The sequence below is a fragment of the Macadamia integrifolia genome, chromosome 10 (genome assembly GCF_013358625.1).
Source record: "Macadamia integrifolia cultivar HAES 741 chromosome 10, SCU_Mint_v3, whole genome shotgun sequence".
Taxonomy (NCBI): Eukaryota; Viridiplantae; Streptophyta; class Magnoliopsida; order Proteales; family Proteaceae; genus Macadamia; species Macadamia integrifolia.
This window is the reverse complement of record NC_056566.1, coordinates 15,812,845-15,835,626: the sequence shown is the minus strand read 5'-3', so window position 1 is coordinate 15,835,626 and position 22,782 is coordinate 15,812,845. Positions and strand designations below refer to the sequence as shown.

General features: G+C 37.5%; 2 protein-coding genes across 3 annotated transcripts; both read right to left on the bottom strand.

Annotated features, from left to right (window-relative positions):
• Positions 1 to 141: 141 nt before the first annotated feature.
• LOC122091785 (dnaJ homolog subfamily C member 18) lies at positions 142 to 4,366 on the bottom strand. Of its 2 annotated transcripts, XM_042661915.1 has the most exons (4): positions 4,001 to 4,134; positions 1,668 to 1,830; positions 1,016 to 1,084; positions 142 to 836 (listed from the first exon to the last, which is right to left on the bottom strand). In XM_042661915.1, exons 2-4 carry the CDS (start codon positions 1,722 to 1,724, stop codon positions 222 to 224), a joined length of 741 nt encoding a protein of 246 aa, XP_042517849.1. In that variant the 5' UTR covers positions 1,725 to 1,830; positions 4,001 to 4,134; the 3' UTR covers positions 142 to 221. The 2 variants fall into 2 exon arrangements, with proteins under 2 accessions (XP_042517849.1, XP_042517848.1); XM_042661914.1 differs by lacking the exon at positions 1,668 to 1,830 and having other exon boundaries at positions 4,001 to 4,366.
• Positions 4,367 to 7,592: 3,226 nt separating this feature from the next.
• Positions 7,593 to 21,231, bottom strand: LOC122091782 (casein kinase 1-like protein HD16). The gene is made up of 17 exons (XM_042661913.1): positions 20,913 to 21,231; positions 19,484 to 19,968; positions 18,815 to 18,940; positions 18,669 to 18,742; positions 18,505 to 18,574; positions 18,366 to 18,421; positions 18,190 to 18,261; positions 17,989 to 18,083; positions 17,710 to 17,776; positions 17,505 to 17,634; positions 17,185 to 17,400; positions 16,939 to 17,069; positions 11,404 to 11,578; positions 11,214 to 11,304; positions 8,554 to 8,711; positions 8,274 to 8,462; positions 7,593 to 8,093 (listed from the first exon to the last, which is right to left on the bottom strand). The coding sequence occupies exons 2-17, from the start codon at positions 19,910 to 19,912 to the stop codon at positions 8,034 to 8,036; spliced, it is 2,139 nt and encodes a 712-aa protein (XP_042517847.1). The 5' UTR covers positions 19,913 to 19,968; positions 20,913 to 21,231; the 3' UTR covers positions 7,593 to 8,033.
• Between the last annotated feature and the right edge of the window lie 1,551 nt (positions 21,232 to 22,782).

The following is a 22,782-nucleotide window of genomic DNA, read 5'->3' as shown; positions in this document are numbered from 1 at the left end:
GGGGGGGGGGGGGGGGGAGGGGAACTTTCATGGCGTTGTTTCTCCTTTGTGTTAAAAGTGTTGGGGTCATAGCACATCACAAGAAAATCTTTTGGTGCAATGCTTTAGAAACAAAACTAGCAGGGACTGAAATTTCTCCACTTTAAGACACAAAATGCCTCTTGGAGCAAGATATATATACAACTCCTTGGGAAAGAGATGCAAGAATTCACTACATGAACTTAGCTTAAATCAACTTGTAGCTTGACAGACATGTACAATAGAGTAATGAGTGCACCCTGTGGAAGTGGAGCATATCGTCCAAGGTTCGCACCAACCCACATGGCCACAACAACCACAGCCACAAAGCTGCTGCTGGTTTTACCACAAAGCCAACTTGCAAATGACAGGCATAAAGTGAGCAGAATTCCCCCTTTACCACCCAAAATCCAAGCAATCAAATAACCCACCTTATACCCTGCATCTAGCTTCTTATCAAGAAATGCAGACAGGCAGCACAGTGTCAGAGATATTCGACATCCAAGTGTCTGCATAAAGAAAAGAGCTAAGAAGACTGATTTCAGCACCTCGCTGAATGGTCCTCTCTCATCATCTGAGATTTCTTCTCCATACTCATCATCTGTTTCACCATACTCAGAAGAGTTCTCACTTTCATCAAATTGTTGCCTATACCTCTCACGCCACATCTGCTGCCTAACTTCGGCCCATCTATGAACCCTTTTCCCCTCCTCAACATTTGGGTCATCAGTCCAGCTTCTGTGCCATGGACTGCCAGTGACTTCCTGAAATTTAAGTGCACCATCATATTGAGCCCTTGTTGCTTCGTTTGATAGCACCTGTTTGAGAAAAATGACCAGGGGAGGGACAAAAGAAGAGGAAAAGAGGAGGGTGGTAAGAGATGGGTAGATCTCAGCAGTGTCTTAAAAAAATCCAGTTACTCCTTGAACTAAGCCACTTAGGTGATAGCCAGTGCATGTTAAAAACAATTTACTCATGTTAAAAACGATTTACTCACGTCATATGCATATCGGATACTCTTGAATACCTCGCTAGCTTGTGAGTCCTTGCTAACGTCTGGATGATACTGTAATCATTCACAATGAAATATAAGGTGGAAGAGATCATTAACACCAACCTCGAGAAAATTACATAACTAGGCCCGGACCAATGACTCTGGCTCCTCCTCAGTAACAAGAGTCTCAGGACCAATGAGGTGCTAAGGCAGACGTGAAAGGTTTCATTAACATATTCAAGAAATTGTAAGCCCAGTATGTGAAATTTTGAATGACATATGAAATTCTGAATGACACCATAATAATTTAGGACAAAAAAACATATAGAAGATTGTAAATATCAGCCTCAAGAAAATTACATAACTAGCCCAAGCCTGAGATGAGGTGCTAAGGAAAAAGTATGACAGTTCTCAAAAAGATACTGAGAAAATCAAAGTAGTGGAGTCTTTGTGCTGTTATAGTTTTCAGCTTGCTTTCTTTATTCTTTTCTTTTCTTTTTCTTCTTGTTAGGGGATGAGAAACAACATCTATATTTGGGTGCCAAGAAATGCAAAGGAAATAGGGAAATGAAATAAGAGGAGAGTAAAAGAAATAAAATAAAATAATAATAAAAAAAAATAATAATAATAATAAAAACAGAAAAAGGCCTCATACCTGCTCATTGGAGGAATACATCTCCACATGGCCAAAATGACTTGGTGTTCTGACCATTGGATAGATGTGGAAATGCTTGGATAAGCAACATGTAAATTTAGTGTTCTATCTAACCAAATGACCCACCATGTATAGGACTTTCCACGTTTTCTAATAGTTCTTGCTGTTCAAACATTTACACAAAGAATTGAATTTATAAATAATTTTGAATCTACCATAACAGTATGTAGAGAAATAAGATTGGTTTGAAATTCAAGACATGACTAAGTGATGACGTGGAAAACTGTGTCCACCAAATGCGGGTACTTTTAAAGCTCTCAAGTGGCAGTTAATGGCAACTAACGTGTGTGTGCTGGAAAGGGTTCCCACGACGGGCGTCTAGGAACCCTGTCCCCTTTCTCACAAACTTTTCCTAAGGCTCTTCTGTTTCCAGGTAAATACTGTATATGAAATTTTTTTAAAGTCGGTATAAATACATAAGATGATGAAGTCATAAACCCTGATTTTGGCAAATGCCCAGGGGTGGCAGAGAGAAAAAATCCTTTTTGGGGAGAGAGAGAGGGAGGAGTTGTTGGACAGTTGAAACTTCAGTTTCCCCTAGACCTATAGAAAATGGTGGTTAGAAAATGAAAAGCTATAAAGCTAAAGAAGTCAAATAACAAAATGATATCCGATTACACTCTCCTTGGAAAATTCATCTACAAGGCATTGTCTTCCAAAGGAACGAGTAATTCATGAAGAAAAAGCAAAGTTGTGCAAGATCATAGATCTCTATAGGGGATGTTTTAAATGAACAAGGTCATCCATTATTTTAAATTTCCAAGATAAGATTTTAAGGTTTTTCAATATTTTTTTTTTCTGAAAAATACACTAAATCAAATGCATATTGCAGAAGTTTGGTAGCTTTACAAAGTTCTATATTTATTGATACAAATAACCAGGCTCGTCGTGGTCATAGGGATTGCACCTTGCAACAAATTAAGGGGTACAGCTTGCTGTTTGAGAACACTGCACCTAACATAGAGCACAATGTTCTTCATAGAGTCTCACTAATACCATTCTTAACAAAAATATTAATCTTACAAGTTTATAACAAGTAACTATTAAGTTTGTCTCGAATCCTTGACCCTTTTTGAAGATTGACCCGCTCCGACATATTTTGGTGGCGACCCGAATGGGAAGTTTTCTGAGATCTGTGATAGGTTCAACCTGAATGACCACGACCCGATGGGTCGACCCGCGACTTGGAGTATATAATATATTGTTGTCTTATTGAGAGAGTCATTGAATTTTGGGGGGTTTTCGAGCTAGGGTTTCTAGGCTAGTTTTCTCGCCGCTGCTTGGGTGTAATCTCTCTTCTACATAATAAAACTTCTTTTTTTTCGCCGAGGACATAGCACACCACCCTAGTGTGTGAACCTCGTTAAATCTCTGTGTTGTGCGATCTGTCTTGGTTTATTTATCGTATCTCTTGGTGTTTGCTCTAACAGTAACTTATCAACATGCTTCAGCAATTTCATCCTTTAGAAGTAAATGAACATACAGACGTAAAGTTTCATTACCATTAAAAAAATCCACTGAACAATGACAAAGTAAATGGTCAGCTGTGTTTGTGCATCAGAATGTGCACTACATTCATCCAAAAGAAAGGAAGGAAACAGAGTAGTAACATTCAGTATGCTGATTAGCCGCAAATCTGAAGTCAAGGCTGAGCAATGCCCACTTCAGGCTGATGAAATTCACAAGAGATGTCAAAGAAACAAAGCAAACAAGCAATGCAGCAATTACTATGAACCTATATGAGGAGACAATTTCCTTTGCCCAAATAAAATTTGAGACAATAAAGTCATGTCTTTCTTTACTGAGGAACCTAGTAACGTTTCATAACAAAAGGTGCATATTCGAAGTTTTCACAATCTAGCTAGGAAGTTAATTATCTAGGAAAATCCTCCAAACATCAGGAATAAGTCATCCTAGACACAACTTTACTACGGATGACAATTTCTAGTTCAGCTTCAGACAACGATTATCGATAGGATGTTAAGATTGATTGCAGGCCTTTTTTTTTTTTTTTGGGGAGGGGTGGGGAATGGGAGTAAATAAACTCTAAGGCCAAACAACAACAAAATAGAGCAGAAGTACTCAGGAGTTGCAATAATTTAGACAGAGATGAGCAAAAATTAAAACCATCAAAGCTACTGTCTCGCAAAATCCAAACCCTAAAGGCCTAAATTGAATGGTATATTTCTTTTCTTTAGCCCATCGATCGAGATATATCCACAGAAGGAAGGAAACAGGGAGAGAGAGAGGAACATTTTAAATTGGGTACAAACCTTTCGAGCGAGAAGACGGTAAGCTTTCTTGATATCGGCGGAAGAAGCAGTGGCAGTAATACCGAGCACAGCGTAATGGTCCTGCAGGCCATTGATTGCAGCAGAAGAAGTCAATACCCGAGGTCGAGGTCGAGGTCGACCACCAAGAGGGTTTCTCCATCGGGGGACGAAGCATTCTCCTGGTCCTAAGCCGCCCACCAGGAAGTTTACCCTTGCCTTGGCCTTGGTGATGATGCCACCTTCCATGAAGCTGGGCCACACCGAGAGGTATACCTGCATTCTTCAGGCATTCCTCTCGAGACTCTTTCCCTCGTTCCCAATCCTCTCGCTGCTTTTCATTGGCTTTTTCTTTTTTTCATTTTTTTTTCTTTGGAAATTTTCTCCATACTGCCTATATTTACTAAAACTTTCCTACCTTTTATATTTTTATTGATACTTCCCTACTTTTTAATTTTTACATCTCTTTCTCTTTGCACTTTTTAAATACTAAGATTACTTTTCCTTTTCACTTATAACATAATATATTTTTTTCCTATTGATTAGTTTAAAATATGATTTGAACCAAGCCATTTACAAGTTTTGTCTTATCCAATTATCAAGAATATTGATATAGCTGATGTGTCCTTAAAAATATATATTTTTTTATTTCATCTCATCCAGTCATCAGGGATGTTGTTTATTTATTTATTATTATTATTATTATTATTTATCTCATCTATCATCACAAATTTAGCAATCTATTTTTTTATTGGTAATAGATTGGTATCTATCTCAGCCAATCTATGGATTAAAAAAAATAAAAAATGCGTGGCACTCGATTGAAACATATGATACCGATATAGATATAGACCGGATACAAAATTATTCTTTTTTTTAATTTACAACATCCTTAATAATTAGATGAGACAAAACTTGTTAGTGATTTGGTTCAAACCATGTTTTCAACCAATTAATTTGAAAAATAGTGTAATAGGTTACAAGTGAAAAGTAAGGGTAATCTGGAGTTTTAAAAAAAGGAGGGGAAAAAGAGATGTAAAAATAAAAAAAGCAAGAGAGTATTAGTAAAAAAAAAGGTAAAAGGTATGAGAGTTTTAGTAAATATAGGCCAAATGTAGGGGAGTGATAGTAAATTTCCCTTCTTTTTTTTCAAAGAAAATAAAATATCCTTTAAAAGAAAACATTATTCTAGAGGACAAATGGGAGAGTGCGTAAGAGAGCAAATTAGAAGGACAAAATGATCTTTTCAATCCATTAGAGTCCGGAACATTTTTTTTCCCTTTCAAAAGACCCCATAGTTGTACATTTTTCAAGTTGATTTGATCCTAAAATGATTACACCAAACAAGACCCTTTTTTTTCTTTAGGATAGTTATTGATCTCACAACATTTTGTGATGTTATTCCAGAAAGTGATCCGAGTTGTTCATTCGTAGAGTGCATAGGAGCATATTCAGCGTAGATTAGGACAACATAATCTTTTCAATCCTGTACAGTCTGGAACCTTTTTCTTTTTCCCCTCAAAATACCCCCTAGTTGTACATTTTTTCAGATGATTTGATCCTAAAATGATTACACCAAACAAGACCCTTTTTTTCTTTGGGATAGTTATTGATCTCACAACATATTGTGATTTTATTCTAGAAAGTGATCCGAGTCATCATTTGTACTATCCTATAGAAAAAACATTATTCTAGCGGACTAATGGGAGAGTGTGTAGGAACATATTCAGCGTAGATTTGAAGGATAGCATGATCTTTTCAATCCTTTACAGTTTGGAACTCCCCCCCCCCCCCCCTTTCTCAAAATACTCCCTAGTTGTACATTTATCAAGCTGATTTGATCCTAAAACGATCCAAATAAGACTCTTTTTTTCTTTAGGATAGTTATTGATCTCACTACATTTTGTGATGTTATTCTAGAAAGTGATCTGAGTCATTCATTTGTATGATATATAGATTTTTTTTTTCTAATAGTTATATAGAGTTAGAAGTATGCACAATAATGTCGAAAATATTGGACATATCCTTTGTCTACATCACAAAATAAATGCCTAAAGCAGGAGATGAGGTTGTGATGCGTAAAACACCTGGATTGATTAAATCCTTTAGCAACTTAGGTATGCTCTCCTAAGGCACCGTTTGATAACGTTTCTAATGTTTCTATGTCTAGAAATAGAAGAAACGGCTTTTCACGTTTTCAGAAACAAAAATAGATTTTTTGGTGTTTGATAAATCTGTTTCTCGAAACATTTTTTGTAAACATAATGCCACTAAAAAATCCAATCGTATCATCAGATGCCCAAAAGGGATAGAGGGTTCGGTTGCCTCTTTTTAGGTTTAAATAACTGAGATATTTATTGAGTACAACAACATTTTTTTCTCTCAAATTCGTTTCTAAAAACAACGAAATAAGTCTGACTTGTTCGTCATCGTTTCTAGATTTGTAAATAGACACAAATTTTGATTTATGTTTCTAAAAACGGTTGTAACAGAACAATTTTGTTAAATGCTTTTTAAACTGTTTCTCTATTTCTAGAAACAAGAAAACACAAAAACGGAACATTATCAAACGGTGCCTGAGAATTTTGACATGTTGCCTCTCATCAATTTTATTCAGCTTCTGTTGTGTTTCATGTTCTCTTTTGAAAAAAAAAAAATTTTTAAAGGGATTGTTCCTCTACTTCGGTACTTCCTGCATCTTCCACTGGACGATTTGATTTTCAAACCCCTCATTGGTGAGAAATTTTAGTCTCTTGTTTCTTTTTTCTAACCTCAATTAGAAATTTCCTTTTCGATGGTCCCAAGTCCTTTCAATTAAGGACAGAACAGGAAATTACAAAATTTTCTTTATTTATACTTAAAAATTTGTCCAAAGTATTTCGCCAAAACTCCCGAATTGTCTAAATATTTCAATTTTGTCATCACCATAATGGCAACCCAAAGGAACCATTAACGAAGTGAGAAACTGCTACAGATTAATTAGGAAGACATACCGAGCAAAAGGCACGTAAAGTATCCCAGGGTGTTCGTTCAACTAAAAAGAAGACGTGCAATCCAATTAAAGGGTTCAGGAGATCAGGGTTATCCGAATCAGAAGGTTCAAGAAGATACAAAGCACATGAATATGCCTTGAGAAGAATTGTCCAAAGGAGAGAGAGAGAGAGAGAGAGAGAGTACTTTTAGTTCAAAATGACAAACCAATTGGAAATAAAATAAGGCAGAATACTCAAGAAGCCATCAGAAAAGAGAAAGGGGTGGGGGAGTATAACTTCGGTCAAAGCAGCCCAGAAAGCCCTTCACTATGGCTTATATTCAAAACTAAATGGCCATCCACATTTACCCCAGCCCCACAATCTGGGAATAGTGGTGCAAATCAAGCTGAACTGGGTTGTGCAACTGACAAAGTTTGAACAGAGCTGAGCCCTGAAGGTCAAGTCCTCAGTTGGCACAAGACAGTACCTACTACTGGTTCACAAGTTATATAAAAGATGTCGGAATAGATAACGGCAGCTACCAGACAGCATCGAAAGGCTGCGGTCACGATTAGTTAACTAGCAGAAAAATATGTCTACACATGAACTTCCACACCAATTCATGTCTGAACCGTGAAATTCAACTTATTTCATAGCAATGTGACAGAACAGACACCTAAATATCAGACCAGCAACAAGCACAACTTAATCATAGATTGCTTTCCTTTAAAAATAATTTAAGCACTTTGGCAATTACGAGGAACCACTTCTATTCCATTGCCAATTTACTATAAAACAAAAGTGTTTTCCCAACAAATCATTGTCTTCAGTGGCTCTGGTTGATTCAGGCCACATGCTCGGGAATTCCTTTTTTTTTTTTTCCCCTCATTTTTACAGAGGCATGGGAGGGTTTGGTATGAGAAACAAGGAACTGTCACTCACATTGGACAAAGCTAGCTGATTGATTGCAAAACCAATTCCAAGAACCAGCCCTCTCAACTTTCAAGATTTGAATACCTCCTACATTTCTTTGGAAAATTATCGAATATAAACCCACCGGCACATTAACAAACTGTACGACCATAACAAATTGATGCAATATAGAGATTCTTGGACCATTTTTCCTGTTTAAAAGGAAATAAGATTGCCAAATATTAGTACCAATAAAGGCAGAGAACTGCAAAATTGCCATGATATCAAATTTATGAAAACATGCTTTCTCACCTGCATTTCAATTGATTAGTTTGGAAGAGGAAACCAATAATATAGTATTACAGCTGGAGATATAATATACAGACACTTACCTTTACATGGGTGCTCGGAAAGGCTGAGGTACGCAGAGTTTCTTGTGTTTCATCTACCACTTTACGCTTTGGTATGCTTAATATGAAGGCAGCTTGATCAGGGGTGGCAGCAGTGGAGGTAATCCTGTAACCACTCTCCCATCGCCGGTGTATTCCTTCGCTTGGATACAAAAAATCAAGTTCCACAACCTTGTACATGGCCCATCAACAGAGACAACAAAATAGTTAGTTATAGAAGGTGGTCAATGAAGTTCGTGAACCCTGAACTAAGTCAACATACCTGGTCTGAATAACCAGAATTCCTTGACATTACTACACCCCAGCGGCTGCCAGCGGTAGTCATGGAGGTTACATGGAAACCTTCTTTCCATTTCTTATTAATCCACTTGAAGGGGAAAGACTCACTCACTTTGTAGGACTGTTGGGTGTACGGTGTTCCTATAATATTTACAGAAGACAACATGTTAGGGACAGAAAAAACCATTTAATTCTTAAAAAAAAATGAAGAACGGAATCTATGATCGATTAGGATGAATGAGTCATTGATTAAATGAAATAGGTGTGGACATGTATTCCCTTGCAACTTCAACAAAAATATCGTTTGAGAGAGATCATATAACCTTCAAAAGATATGAATGACCACCATATACATAATACCATATCAAATCTGATCTGAAAAATGATTGTATGGCTAGAAAATTAGCAGTGAACAGGCCATCGGATAACCGCTAAAGGGATAAGAATCTCACTTGCAGAAGTCAAAATTTTGAAGTCAATCCTTACTTCCTAGATGGCTGAGTGATTTAAGGAAAAGAAATAACATTCAGAAACTGCAATAACCTTATCTTTCTAGTTCGTTACACACTATTTGTTCATCAAGGTTTTTGACCGCCAGGAACTACCAATGAACAAAGGGCACAACCAGGACCCACAAGCCCGTGCAATGCGACCTCCTACTCTCCTAGTAGAGCCCATAATCAAAGTCCACGCCAGATGGACTGGGATGGAGAATACCATTACTGACAGCTAGCACAGGACACCCAGGATCGGATAATGTCTTCTGATTACATTTTAGGGATTCGCTTCATAAATCGGGTTTCTCTCCTCAGGTTCTTATTCCCCACCCCCCCCCCCCGATGTAGATCGCAGGAACAAGGCCCAAAACCAATCCAGAATTTCTGTGGGAGACAGCCTGGTTCTTGATTGGATAAGGATCCAAGGACAGCTTGCATGGAGATGATTTTTTCCAGATTTTCCTTCTATTGACTTGCTGATTTCTAGGAATTAACTCTAGATTTCGTGGGGTTTAATGCCAGCTGCATGAAGACAAGAATTGGAAGGATTCTAGCAGATTTTGTGGGCCCCACAGCCATTTGTACGGAAGTGGAGATTTTCTTCCTAAGGCTCCATTTGGTTGCAATGGGAATTTAAAGGGAAGGGAAGTGAAATTTTCATACTTTAAAAAGAAATGTTTATAATCATTATCTCATAAGATTGTATAAACTACTTAATTTTTTTAACCATATTTAGTACTGATATATTTTACATGCAATTTTTATTTTACATATTATAGCAAAGGATTTTGGATGCAAAGTAAAGTGAAATTTTATAACTAAATATGGAATGATTTGAAGTTAATGTTAAAATCACATGGGTAATGATTACATATTTTTCCTTTTTTAGTATAAAATTTTCACTTCCCTTCCCTCTAATTCCCCTTACAACCAAACATAGCCTAAGGGATCAAGTTGCCAAGGAGACAATTTAGGATTTTAATTGTATTTCTTATCCAGTCCTTGTGTGGGGGACTTGGTAGCTTCAATTGTAACTTTTTTTCCTCAGGAATCATTCTATTTTACTTAATGTCCAACACAAGGAAGAAACCCCCAATTGCTGTAATTCAATATTATAATAAAGCTAAAGCTGAAATACAGCCAACGATTTGAGAAAAAAGAGAGAATTCTGGTTTGATAGCCACGAATGCTGTGAGATGCAGTGAGGGGAGAGATTCCTTGAGAGGGTGAGATGCCTATGAGTGGGGTGAGAGGCCCAGGAAAGAGAGAGGCTCATTCCAAATCTATCTTTCTACCAATCTTCTATTTTCTTTTTCTTTTTTCAATCAATTCCAGTGATTGTTCTACTCGGAAATTTATTGATCTGTTGAAGACTGTTCAAAGAGGTGATTTAACTGCTCGACATCTGTGTATAGATCCACTTGTAGAGTTGGCTCTTAGTCGAACTAATCTCTACATTATTACCCCTTTTAAATACTATCTAATGCCCATTTCCAGACCTAAAGGTTGTTAGAGACAGCAATTTGTTTTCATCTACAAACTGGGCCCTCCTAAACAACCTAACCTTCAAATCAATCAAACCTGACAAGTTGACGCTCAGTCAGCGTTTAAGAACTATAATTAAGATTAGGAAAACTCTTCATCTCCTGATGTACCAATGCAGCAATAAACTTTCCTCAAGCAACATAGGCAGACACAGCACTTAGTTATGACAAAATGAAGTTTAATATTCCAAGCATCATTGGCAGATGCAGCACTTAGTTATGACAATATACAATAGGAAAAACAAATCAAGCAACAAAACAGGCAGCATTCATATTTTACAATGAAAATATGAAAAGGTAAAGAGGGCTTGTGAGTATACCACAAACTCATCTCTTTGCTGCTACACCGTTAAATTTGAAGGTAAAGATGAGAATAGCATGGTATCCTCAATAGATTTTTTGCTTTTCTCCTTTAGCTACATATTGTGTGTTTCTTCCACAAGGTTATATGAGTTACAAGGCTAGACTACTTAAAGACCCTAACCGGCTTTCAAAACAATGAAAGCGCATCCTACAACAATATTGACCACGTAATATAGTCGTAAGCGCTCTTTACATAAGGAAAGAAAAATAAAATCCGTAATTCGGGGTCGGCTACAGACCTTTAGACATAACAACCAGTGAGCTCCCGTTTGCGGCACCAGCTATTGAACTGATGTAATAATTTTTTTCCCACTGTTCCATTATCCAATCCTGGAAAGTACCCATATTCAAACTAATGGGGTCAGCAGCAGAACATGAACATGCACAACTCACATGTAATCATGATAACTACCACATTTGTAAACCAACCTTATGTAGGAAGACGGCAGACAATTCATAAACTTGAGAACAGAAACCCGTTCCAGCATCCATGATGAGGGCCCAAAGATTTGCTGCAGATGCCACACAACTGATGTATAACCCATCCTCATTACCCTTCTCCACATGTTGACGAAGCCTTGAATCTGCTACATTGTAGTGATATCTACAGAAATCAGGGGAAAAAGGAGTTAGTAAATGCCTGCAACCACACTGGCTTAATGATATCATGAATGCTACACTGGCTTTAAACTATTCAATTCAACGAACACCTAATTGTTTCTCTAATCTCATGAATGTCTACTGCTTCTCAAACCCACACTCCTTAAGGAAACCCATTTAATAATTTCTAAAATTTCTCGTCATTCTTTCATTTCGTTGTATGCCAGTCTTAGATCTATGCTCTCTATGCATTTAACACGATTTACAGTCTACATTTAATGTCCTCTATTCTGACAAGTCCATATATTTTCTCACCATCCAATACACCCAAAAATACGAAGGATTAACTATATGCCTCATTCATCATTCTCCTACCATCTCCCTTAGCCTTTTTAAATCTTCCCAAGTTTTCTCCTCGACATTTTGACATAACATACCAAGAGCTCATAACTCAAATGGTTGCACGGATTAAATATTAATTATACTCCGTAGGCTGTGTTTGGTAGCCAAGAGAAGAAAAGAAATTGTATTTTTCTTGGTTTAAGAAATTCTCATTGTGTTTGGTATGTCCTGAAGCAAGAGAAGATTCTTTTTTTTTTTTTTTTTTCTTCCTATGGTGACAAAGATGATTGGTTGGTTGATAAGTGTAGGTTCAGGTTCCACTTATCTATGGAAACAATTGGTGGTAGCAGTGGGGGTGAAAATACAAGTACGGCTGCTACTGCACATTCAACGATTGATCCAAGCAAGGATCCGAAAAGGAGAGCTAAGTCAAATGATCCTGGATGGAAATATGGGTATTGGCCTGACGTATCTGACAGAAATTGGATTAAATGTACCCTTTGTGGGAAGGATGTCAGGGGAGGAATAAAACGGTTGAAGCAACATCTTATCGGTGGCTATGGAGATGTAGCCAAGTGTGTGAAAACAACTGAAGCAATTGCTAAAGAGATGAGAGATGCAATATTGAAGAACCAGAGGAAGAGGAACTTTGATTGTTTGGATGATTTGGATGTTAGTGATGGACCTACAGAAGTAACCCGTTCACAACATAATATAGTATCTGATTTGGGGGTCTCATTTCCTATCCCTAGCTCTGGGACAACTTCAAGAAGAAATAAAGCTATCATTCAAACACAATCCAAACAACAAGTAAGGGGTCCCATGGATAAGCATGTGAGGAGGACTCCTGAAGAAGTGGTTGCAGAAAGGAGGGATAAAGGTTCATATCAAACAACAATGGAGAACCGAGTAAGAGGAGAAGAAGAAAGAGATAAACTTCATTCTTATTTTGCAAGGTGGGCTTATGAGAGTGGTGTTCCATTTAATGCTTTAAAGTTGAGGAGTTTTGAGGAATTGGTAGAGGCAATTGGTCAATATGGACCAGGTTTCAAGCCCCCTTCAATTCATGACTATAGGGGGCCTCTATTGAAGTCTGAAAAGGATAAAATTGATGAGTTAAAGGTGAAGTGTCAAGGATATTGGAGGAAACATGGGTGCACACTCATGTCAGATGGGTGGACAGACAAGAGAGGAAGGCACCTAATTAATTTTCTTGTCAATTGTCCGGAGGGGACTTTTTTTTTGGAGTCTGTGGATGCATCTAGCCAATCACAAACAGCTGAAATGTTATTTAAGCTACTTGATAGCAAGGTTGAAGAGATTGGTGAAGATAATGTGGTTCAAGTAGTCTCTGATAATGCTGCCAACTATGTTGCAGCGGGTCGACTACTAATGGAGAAAAGGAAGAGGTTATTTTGGAGTCCATGTGTAGCTCATTGCATAGACCTTATGATGGAGGAAGTAGGCAAATTACGCTCTTACATGTCTGTTATATCGAAGGGCAGGAAATTGACTGCATTCATCTACAGACACACTCATCTTCTTGAAGCCATGAGGCAAAAAACAGGAGGAGACTTAGTGAGGGCTGGAGTGACTAGATTTGCCTCTTCCTTTTTAACACTCCAGAGCTTATACAAGCACAAAGAATCTCTGAAAAAATTATTTGTTGATGATGAATGGTCCCGTTCTAAGCTTGCATCTACGGAGGCAGGGAAGAATGCTTCTGAGACTGTGTTTGCTACAACATTCTGGAATGGTGTGATGGATTGTATAAGAGCATCACAGCCTCTTCTTCAACTCTTGAGGATTGTAGATGGTGATGAGTTGCCTGCTATGCCTGAAGTATATATGGCAATACAAGTGGCAAGGAAGAACATCAAAAAAAATTTTGGAGATGATGAAAGGAAATGGAAGAAAATCATAGCCATTGTTGATCACCGTTGTGAGACTATGATGAATGGATCAATATATTTAGCTGCCTTTTTCCTCAATCCAAACAAGTTCTTTAAGGCAATAGAAGATAATCCTGACAATGAGTTGGACTTAGCTCAAAAAGCAAGTGATGCCTTCAATGATGTTCTTGTAAGGTTGGTGCCTGATGAGACCTTGCAAGATAAGATCATTGTCCAGGTTGACAAGTATACCACTGTTCAAGGAAGTTTTGCAAAGGACATGGCGATTAGACAAAGGGACAAGTTGAATCCTAGTAAGTATATTTCCTTTTAAAGTTCTAATTAGTTTAGAACTTAAAATGTTGATTTTTTACTTAACCTATTTTTTTATATTATATATTTATAGTCTCTTGGTGGTCTCGACATGGAAGTACTGCTCCTGACCTTTCAAAGCTTGCATTGCGCATACTTGGTCTTTGTTGCTCATCTTCTGGTTGTGAGCGCAATTGGAGCACATTTGAATTTGTGAGTATTGACTATTGAGTTCTGATTACAATAGTACATGTACTTCACTTAATATGGTTTTATTGAAGATAAGTAAATAACTTCATATTATTAATGTTTTTCAGATTCACACCAAGAAGAGGAATAGGTTAGAGCATCAGCGGTTAAATGATCTTGTCTACATTCAATATAATCGCCGACTTCAAGCAAGGTTCCAAGAAAGAAAAGAACAATGTAGAAACTACAATCCATTGTTGCTCGATGATCTTAATTGGAGTAGTGAGTGGATGATTGGTGAATCAGAGGATGAATTAGTGCATCCTAAGAATGATATCACTTGGAGAGATGTTGATAGAGCACTTGGAGCATCTTCATCATACCAAGGCCATAATAGACCAAGGAGGGCTCCAGCATCTACCAGTGGAACCAATCTTTGCTATACCCGGCGTGGTAGGAGTGTTGAGCTTGAGGATTTGTCAGATGAAGAAGTGGATGAGATGAGTGAAGAGGATATTCGTGATGATGAAAACATTGAGGATGATTATGGCATAGCTCCAGATGATGCAAGCCAGCAACAAAATGCAGTTGAAGAAGAAGATTTTAATTTAATTACTGATTTGGATTGAAAGTCTTTGAGTCTTAGAACTTTGACGTATTTTGAGTCTTTAAACTTAAAGTTTTTTGAGTCCTTGAACTTTAAGTATTTGACTTTCATTGTTTACTAAATTCTTAGCATTTTAGTTTATTTTATGTTTTAGCTTCATTGAAGTTTAAAGTTTTTTAGAATGATTAAGAATCCCCAGGTTAGTCACTTCTCATCCATTTAATTTGGCATCTCGAGTTTTACTTTCGATGTATTTTAATTCTAAGTTCTTAATTACTTCTTTGACAGGAGTAGAAATATAGTGGATGACCTTAGGGCTTAGGCACTCATTATGGCATCATAGAGGTGTATAATAAATACTTGTATATTTTATGTCTTCTTTTCTTTATATTTATAATTTTGTTTCATAATTATGTATTTATATTATATGTTAATATGTTAAGATGATTGATGATTGAATATTGATGATTCATGATTGATGATTGATGATGAATTGATGATGAACTTAGTTTATTCACTTTATTGATTTGTTTTCTTGATGAATATCTTACATTGGTATGAATATAAACATTTAATATTTATTTAGCATATGAGTAATAGGATTTAACTAGTATCTGAGTCAAATAGATTGGTTTTATAAAAAAAAGTACACAAGAACGCTTTAGTCAATAAGGCGACGCTTTATGCCCGCCTTATTGCTAAGGCGCTCCGACAGGCCCTCAAACGCCTTAGTCGCACCAGCGCTTTAAAAACTATGGTCTCTTATAGCTAGGCAGCACAGAATTTTCTTACTGGTGTGTATGTTTTAAATTTTTTTTCTTTTTAACATACACTGATACATATGTTATTGATTGTCAATTTCCTATCTTTCAAGTTGTTAAGAACTACTTTCTTAGCCCAACTTGTTTACCACCACTAATCTGCATGCAGAACCAGTCCCTGCTTCTAACCATATCCCAGTGCTGATGCACTGTTGCTACCATAGAATGCTCCAGCAAATTCTTGCCTTTTCTCATTTATGCCAAGTAATAATGCAGAATGGCATTTCCGAGAAACAACTGAGTAAACGTCAGAAACAACAATATTTCACGATTCAAGTTAGGTAGGATTAACTCAGGAGAACAGGGGAAAAGGTCCACATGACAGTTCCATAAAAATGATAAATATTTGTTTCAACCGCCTCATAAGGAAGTCAGCCACTGCAACAAGAAAGAATCTGTTTATGTACCCAATAACAAATTTTTAAGTTTGTTGCATTGCATCATAATGGCTTCAGCGGTTCAGCCACAACAAAAATAGCAAAGGCCAGTCCATTTTCAAAAGATCGCCTGTCTTCAAAGATATGAGAATACAATTCACTAATAAAATCTGCAAAATAAATACCATGAGAAAGGATACACCACATCATATTACAAGAAATCAAGGTTCGAAATCTCAATTCGCTTCGGTTAGATATCACCAAGTTGATGCATTTTCTTTTTTGTTTCGAATTGTTGTTTCAATGGTCAAACGGCCATATTATGATCTGAAACTTGGTGGGAAACTTGTTTTAAGGTAAATAAACATATTTAGAACTTCATTACGCAAAAAAAGTGACACATAGTGGTGTTTTAGAGTTGCACGCTTGCTTGGCAGTAACCATAGAACGTTTCTATATACGTTATGTAATATTGCCTATTCTACACATACATGCCATGAAGAAACATAATATTGATTAATTTACATGCCACACTTAAATGTAATGTGTTCTTGTCCTTGAGGTGATGATGTGGACAAAATTTGAAGTTGGAGACTGATTTGAGCTTTTGCAGGATAAAGGAGGTGAAATGGACCGAGACCAGAGAAACGAGATCTCGGTCTTTTTCAACCCGATCTCACGAGACGTGTATTTATAAAGGGTAGAATGCACTGTTTCGGCGACATGACACAAAAGTTACCAAAATTTCAACCGCAATGTTGCTGTTTTCATGTTTCGCATTTGCTGAGTTTTCAAACCATGCGCAAAATTATGTATCAGTTTACCTTTGTTTCATGGGTCGTCGTGCATTGTAAACTGAAATCCACTGGGTAGCTGGACTTCCTAATCGCACTTTCTTCTTAGGTTGCTCATCTTCTTCCAGATTTACAAGCAATCTTCCACGCTTCTGGCCAACCTATTTATGCAAAAGAATTAGAGGAAAAGTCATAAAATAATGGAAGGATGACTGTTTATGAAATTGATGATTAAGCACTTGAATCATCTCCGAAATCCTTCAGAAACCTCATAACCTTTAAAGCTCCATCAATTCTGATTGGTCTCAAGGTGCACGGCTCTATCAGGCTTTCAAAAAGAGAAATAAGCTTAGCATAGTTCGGTTCCTCATCGAACTTCATATTTGTCACAACCTCGAGGAACTGTCTGAATGGAGCAGGACAAAAGCAACACAGAAGCTCAGGAGAAGTAGCCATCTTTTTCTTGCAAACAAGGAAACTCTTATTGTCTCCCTACAGTATTACACATCAAAAAACAACAAATATCAGATGAAGCACAACCCAAATATGAAAAGAATAATAACTAGTCGTACTGGACAATTAAGAACTGGATAAACCTGATAGCCCTGCCATGGTAACCTTCCTTTGATTAGAAATATCAAGGTGTAAGCAAGTGATTCAAGGTCATCCCTTCTGCTCCCTGTCCGGCCTAAATGTGCATGCACACTAGCATATCTAATTGTTCCCCTGTCAAAGGAGAATACTATTAATTAGAATATAAAAGTGGACTAAAAATTTTTCGAGGATTTGAAAGTCACAAACCTGAAGATGTCAGGCCTCTGGTCATAGTCAACATGTTGACCCGATGATGCATCCTTCCATCTAGATGCTGAACCGTACACATATTAATAACAAATAGCAAGGCTAAGCAAGAAATTGAGATTTACTCCAAAAGAACTAAAACCATCAGATGGAGTTCCGATGTAAAAGATTTCCAAATTTAATCGACATTGTTTTAACTTCGAGGGTTACTACTCTGAGGTTAATATCCAAGTGACAGACAGTGCTAAAGATGATTGGAGACCACAAAGAACAACATACCCAAACCAAGATCAATAAGAAAGAGCTTCTTTTCATCGGCAGACCCCGGTTGACCAAGCAAGAAATTTTCTGGCTTCACATCGCCATGCACGAACCTAATTTGGAAAAGCGAATAGGTACAACTAATTAATAACTTCATGAAATGAAAACAGGCAATAGATTGACCAATTATACAAGAAAGTAATAAATATTAGGAAGTACCCCTTCAAGTGAAGCTTTTCAAGAATTGATATCGATTCCACAGCAATGCAAGCCACCATGTTTGGTGACATCCTGTTGAAAATATTGAATGTGCATAAAACTGTAATAGATTCACACACCCACAAACACACAACATGACACACACACACACACAGAGAGGGGGTTCCGTTTCTTACGACTGGCCTACGGAATTCCAAACATCCCAAAGACTGGGCCCAAGCATGTCCATCACCTGAATGATTTACTTAATTTCATTCAGAAATAAAATAAGAATTCAAAACACCTTACATTAAGGAATTCAAAGTCAAAAATCACCAGAATGTAGTAGTCTCCTTGGCGACCCTTGTAGTGAACCCCAGGTATTCCATAACAGCCATTCAGGGTGCTTGTTGACCAGAAAGCAAAAAAATCAATGATCAAGCTTAAGTCAACAAAACAAAAGCTGGATGCTTAGATTTAGACAACAACAAGATACTTACTTGTAAACTTGCCACTCATAGGGTGGGCCATAATTGCAACCTTTACTGCTACGGTGCTCAAATTTCAAAGCCACCTATTAAGAAACAAATTTTAGGCATCATAATCTAGAATGTTTTGAACATGACCTATATGATGCTAAATGTACCTCAAACGCATCTGGTCCTGTTCGCTCCGTGCCACCATTCATCCTTCTTCCAACATAGACTTGACCAAAACCACCTTTACCCAACTTCCTTTCTATTTTATACACGGGGGAGTTACCTACTTGTACCTGCAGGCAGCAAGGGAAAGTGTAGTCTAATTTTATGAGAAAAATCCTTAGCAACTGAATGATAGCAGAAGCTTTAACTTGAAGAGAAATAATACCACAGCAGGGGAGTCATATTGGCCAGGAATTCATCAATTTGAATAGAAGAAAACATAGATTTTTGCATTGCAACTAATGAAGAAGCAAAGGGAACAGAACGAGTTTAAGCAGTCTGTTTATTTCCCAGGGCCACGTCCCACATGGGCTAAACTGTAAACAGAAAATACTTGGCAAGAGAGAGAGGGAGAGCAAAGGAAAGACCCATTTGAATTTGTTGCACACTCAGCTAAGTATTGAAATGCGCAAGAGTGGTGGGTAGGGGAAAAGAATAGTACTCCACTGAAGAAGTAACAAAATAAAATAAAACCAATAGAGTAGAATAAGAAGAACAAAATGGCTGTAAAACACACCATTAAATGACCAATGACTGACATCAGTTTTTATTCGAATAGTTAATTCATTATTCATAAGAGTCAAATTAGGAATAAAGAGAAAACAGGTGCATACCCTCTCAGGAACTGGAGCGGTGCTCGCCTCCTCCTCAACTCCCATCAGTTTCTCAGCACTTCCACCTTCCATAAATAATTCTTTGTCTGCCACCCCCTCTGCCCTCTTGAAAGCTGGTTCAGCTGCTCCAACAGCTGCAACTTCTGGAAAAACCTCACAAGGGATCTCTGGGTCTAACTCTATCAGCTTGATACCCCTCCCTCGACCAGCAGCAGCTGGCCTAGCTGGTGTTGCTGCTGAAGGTCCTTTTGCTACTGCTGTGGCATTGCAACCCCTTCCTCTTCCAGCACCAACTCTCCTTCCAGTTCTGTTTTGAGCAGGTGGCACCCAATTTTGCGCTTGATCAAGAGGTTGGGGAGAAGGCTGAAGATCATCAAGCCGCTTGGACCTTAACCGAGCTTGCCGGGCTCCACTTCGCAATTCTGGCATCCTTTCCCCATGCAAATCACATCCACATTAAATTGCGACAAAGCCCTGCAAAACTTCTGTACCGACAAAGCAATAGCAGGAAAGCAAATCATGATCAATGCCAAAAATAATCATGAAATTAAGCAAGGACACTTCCAAAAAAAAAAGAAGAAGAAGAAGACATGAAAATTTGTTAACAGATGACAGGCACCCCATTTCTGCAGAGAATTCAGTCCTAGAAGTCAGAATCCCTAGCAGTACTAGTGGAGAATCAGATTGCTACCCAATGAAGATTATAAATTAAACTAAAATAACAAAAGGTTAAATCATTGCAAAAATAAAAGAAAATAAAGAAATAAAGGAAGAATTAAAAACAAGAAAACTGCTTACTAAACAAGCAATTCAACTAGAGAGACGGCCATTTTTGCAGAAAACAGATTTCCCAGTGTACAAACTTCAATATCCACTTTTCTAGCACCACGTCAGAGGAATCAAATGCAGATTAAAAGGAGATGTATCCATCCGTAGCAATTTGACTATATTAGGTTTCTTCCTTTTTCTCTAATATAGGATTAGTTTCAATGAGGGGAGGGGGTGTGTGTGTGTGTGGAAGGAAAGAAGCTTTAACTGATAAGAATAACGAATCCATTGGAACATTGTGCCATGCCGAGAATTTCTCTCTCATCCAGAAAATATTAGATTAAAAAGCGTGCCAGAAGTTCATCAGAAGCAATTTGAATAGTGAAACCAAAAAAACAGATTGAAATTTATCGGTGTGGATTCCAACCTTTCTCCTTTTTCCAACACAATCGAATAGAATCTAAAGAAACGATCGTCTTTCCAATTTCCACATCATTCAAAACAGAATCCATCAACATCAAACAGCTTTAACAGTACGACCAAATCAAAATCAAAGCTTTTGTTAAATGATCCTTAGCAGCACCAGACATTCGGACACCGATCATTAAGAAGCAAAGTCTAAAGATCAAGTAATCAGCAAAGAAATGATAAAAACACTCACAGATCATCCGAGAGCCACCGCGAAACCAAAGCAATTCGACGATGAAAATCTGTTGAAATGAACCTGTGTGCAGGACCATCGTTTCCAGATCAACAATGCTAGTCACCAACGATTTAGTCCATTCCGATTCGATTTTCTTAAACTGAAACTCCGCTAAGGATATCAGAAAGCTTCGCTGGATTTGGTGGAGATTGGAAACATGTTTAGGTTTTCTTGGGAGGTGAGATGGTGAGATGAATTTAGGTGAAGATTTGGGAGTTAAAATGACGATGTCCTCTGCGCACTTCTCTTTATCTGGTGTCGGAAATCCTCAGTTTTTTTTTTTTTTTTTTCTTGTCTCTCTCCCCTATTACCCTATTAAACTTAAAATTTTAAGAATCGAAAAAAGGAAAACAAAATTTTGCATGCAAATGTGGCCTTGTAAATACAGAGCTACAGATATACGATTTTATGTGTGCACCTAAAATGACTATCGTACCCTTATACTGCTTTTGAATTACTTTCAGATTTTACCGCTCATTTGTTTTTCAAATTCTACGTCATCGCGAGAAATGACAGCGATCTCATGATATTTATACCCACGAGAGAGCGATTCCTAAATCGTCGGATGGAAAGAAAGTAACATGGATGGTCCCATCAGTTTGAATATTCTAACCCAACGATTGAAATCTTGTCTCTCAACGATGATGAATCTTGAATCTTGCTCGTTATAAATGAACTTGAAATGATTTACAATTCCTTAAGCAGGACCCACGGATTAATGACCGAGGTCTACGGCATATACACTGACATGCTGCGTCACACATAGTAGTATACGGTGTGTGCTGTGGAATTCCTTTCGATGGCGCAATATCTCCCAACATAAATATGGAAATTGTGTGGATAAAAAGGGTGACATCGTCAATTTGAAAATATAAAAAAATTGCTGTCTCTGGATTGATTTTGTGGTTATAAAGTCCGTATGGAGAAGGGACTAGTCACTGGACTAAAGAGAGGGTTATCGAGATTTGAATCGATCCCTAACCGGCCCATTTGTCGGCTACGATTTTACGAATTTACCCATTGGCTCGGATTTTTTTTTATTTTTTTTTTTAAGAGAAGAATTGGGTAGGTCAGTTTGACTATCGATCTTTGCGAACAACTGGTTTCAACCGAATTTTGTATGTCCCGATCGCTTTAAGGTTCATAGGTTCAAACATCGAACCAAGTTTTGAAAAACACAATAGGAGTCCGGATCAATCCGGGGATCTATCGGAATTGGCCTAGATTGGTATGGACCGGCCTTGGAATCTGCATATTCTATCCTCTAGGTGTAGGGGTGAGTAAGGGTGTCAATTCCCAGCCGGCATCGATAGGCTTGATCGAGCTTGACACGTTTATGGCCAGACTAGACCGTCCCGATTAAAAAACGTGTCGTTTATAAATAGGTAACACACAGTGCAACCACCTAGCCAGACAGACGCCCTATCGGCCTGACACATTTACAAGCCCGATTTGAACCGATTCCTTCAAGGCAAACCCCTTTAATATTACTTGTACTATTTGTATTTAGTCTTAAGAGTATGTGATATGTACAGTTGAGATGGTGGTAATTGTTATATGAACATTCATAATTTTCTATGCATAATTTAATTGATTTGAATTTATTAAACTTGGATTATATAGACATAGTTTAATTGATTTGAATTTCGTGGGTTGAAGATCGAGTAATTTAGTTACTTTGCACATCTTTGGCTTAATTCATTTTAATTGTGGGATCTTTTTCTTTACTATGCTCATCTTTGCCTCAATTTTTTTGTATTCCTCTTCAAGCACATGTAAGAGACCAATTTTAAAGAGGATCTGTTTAAAGTCAGTTTAAAGTTAAATA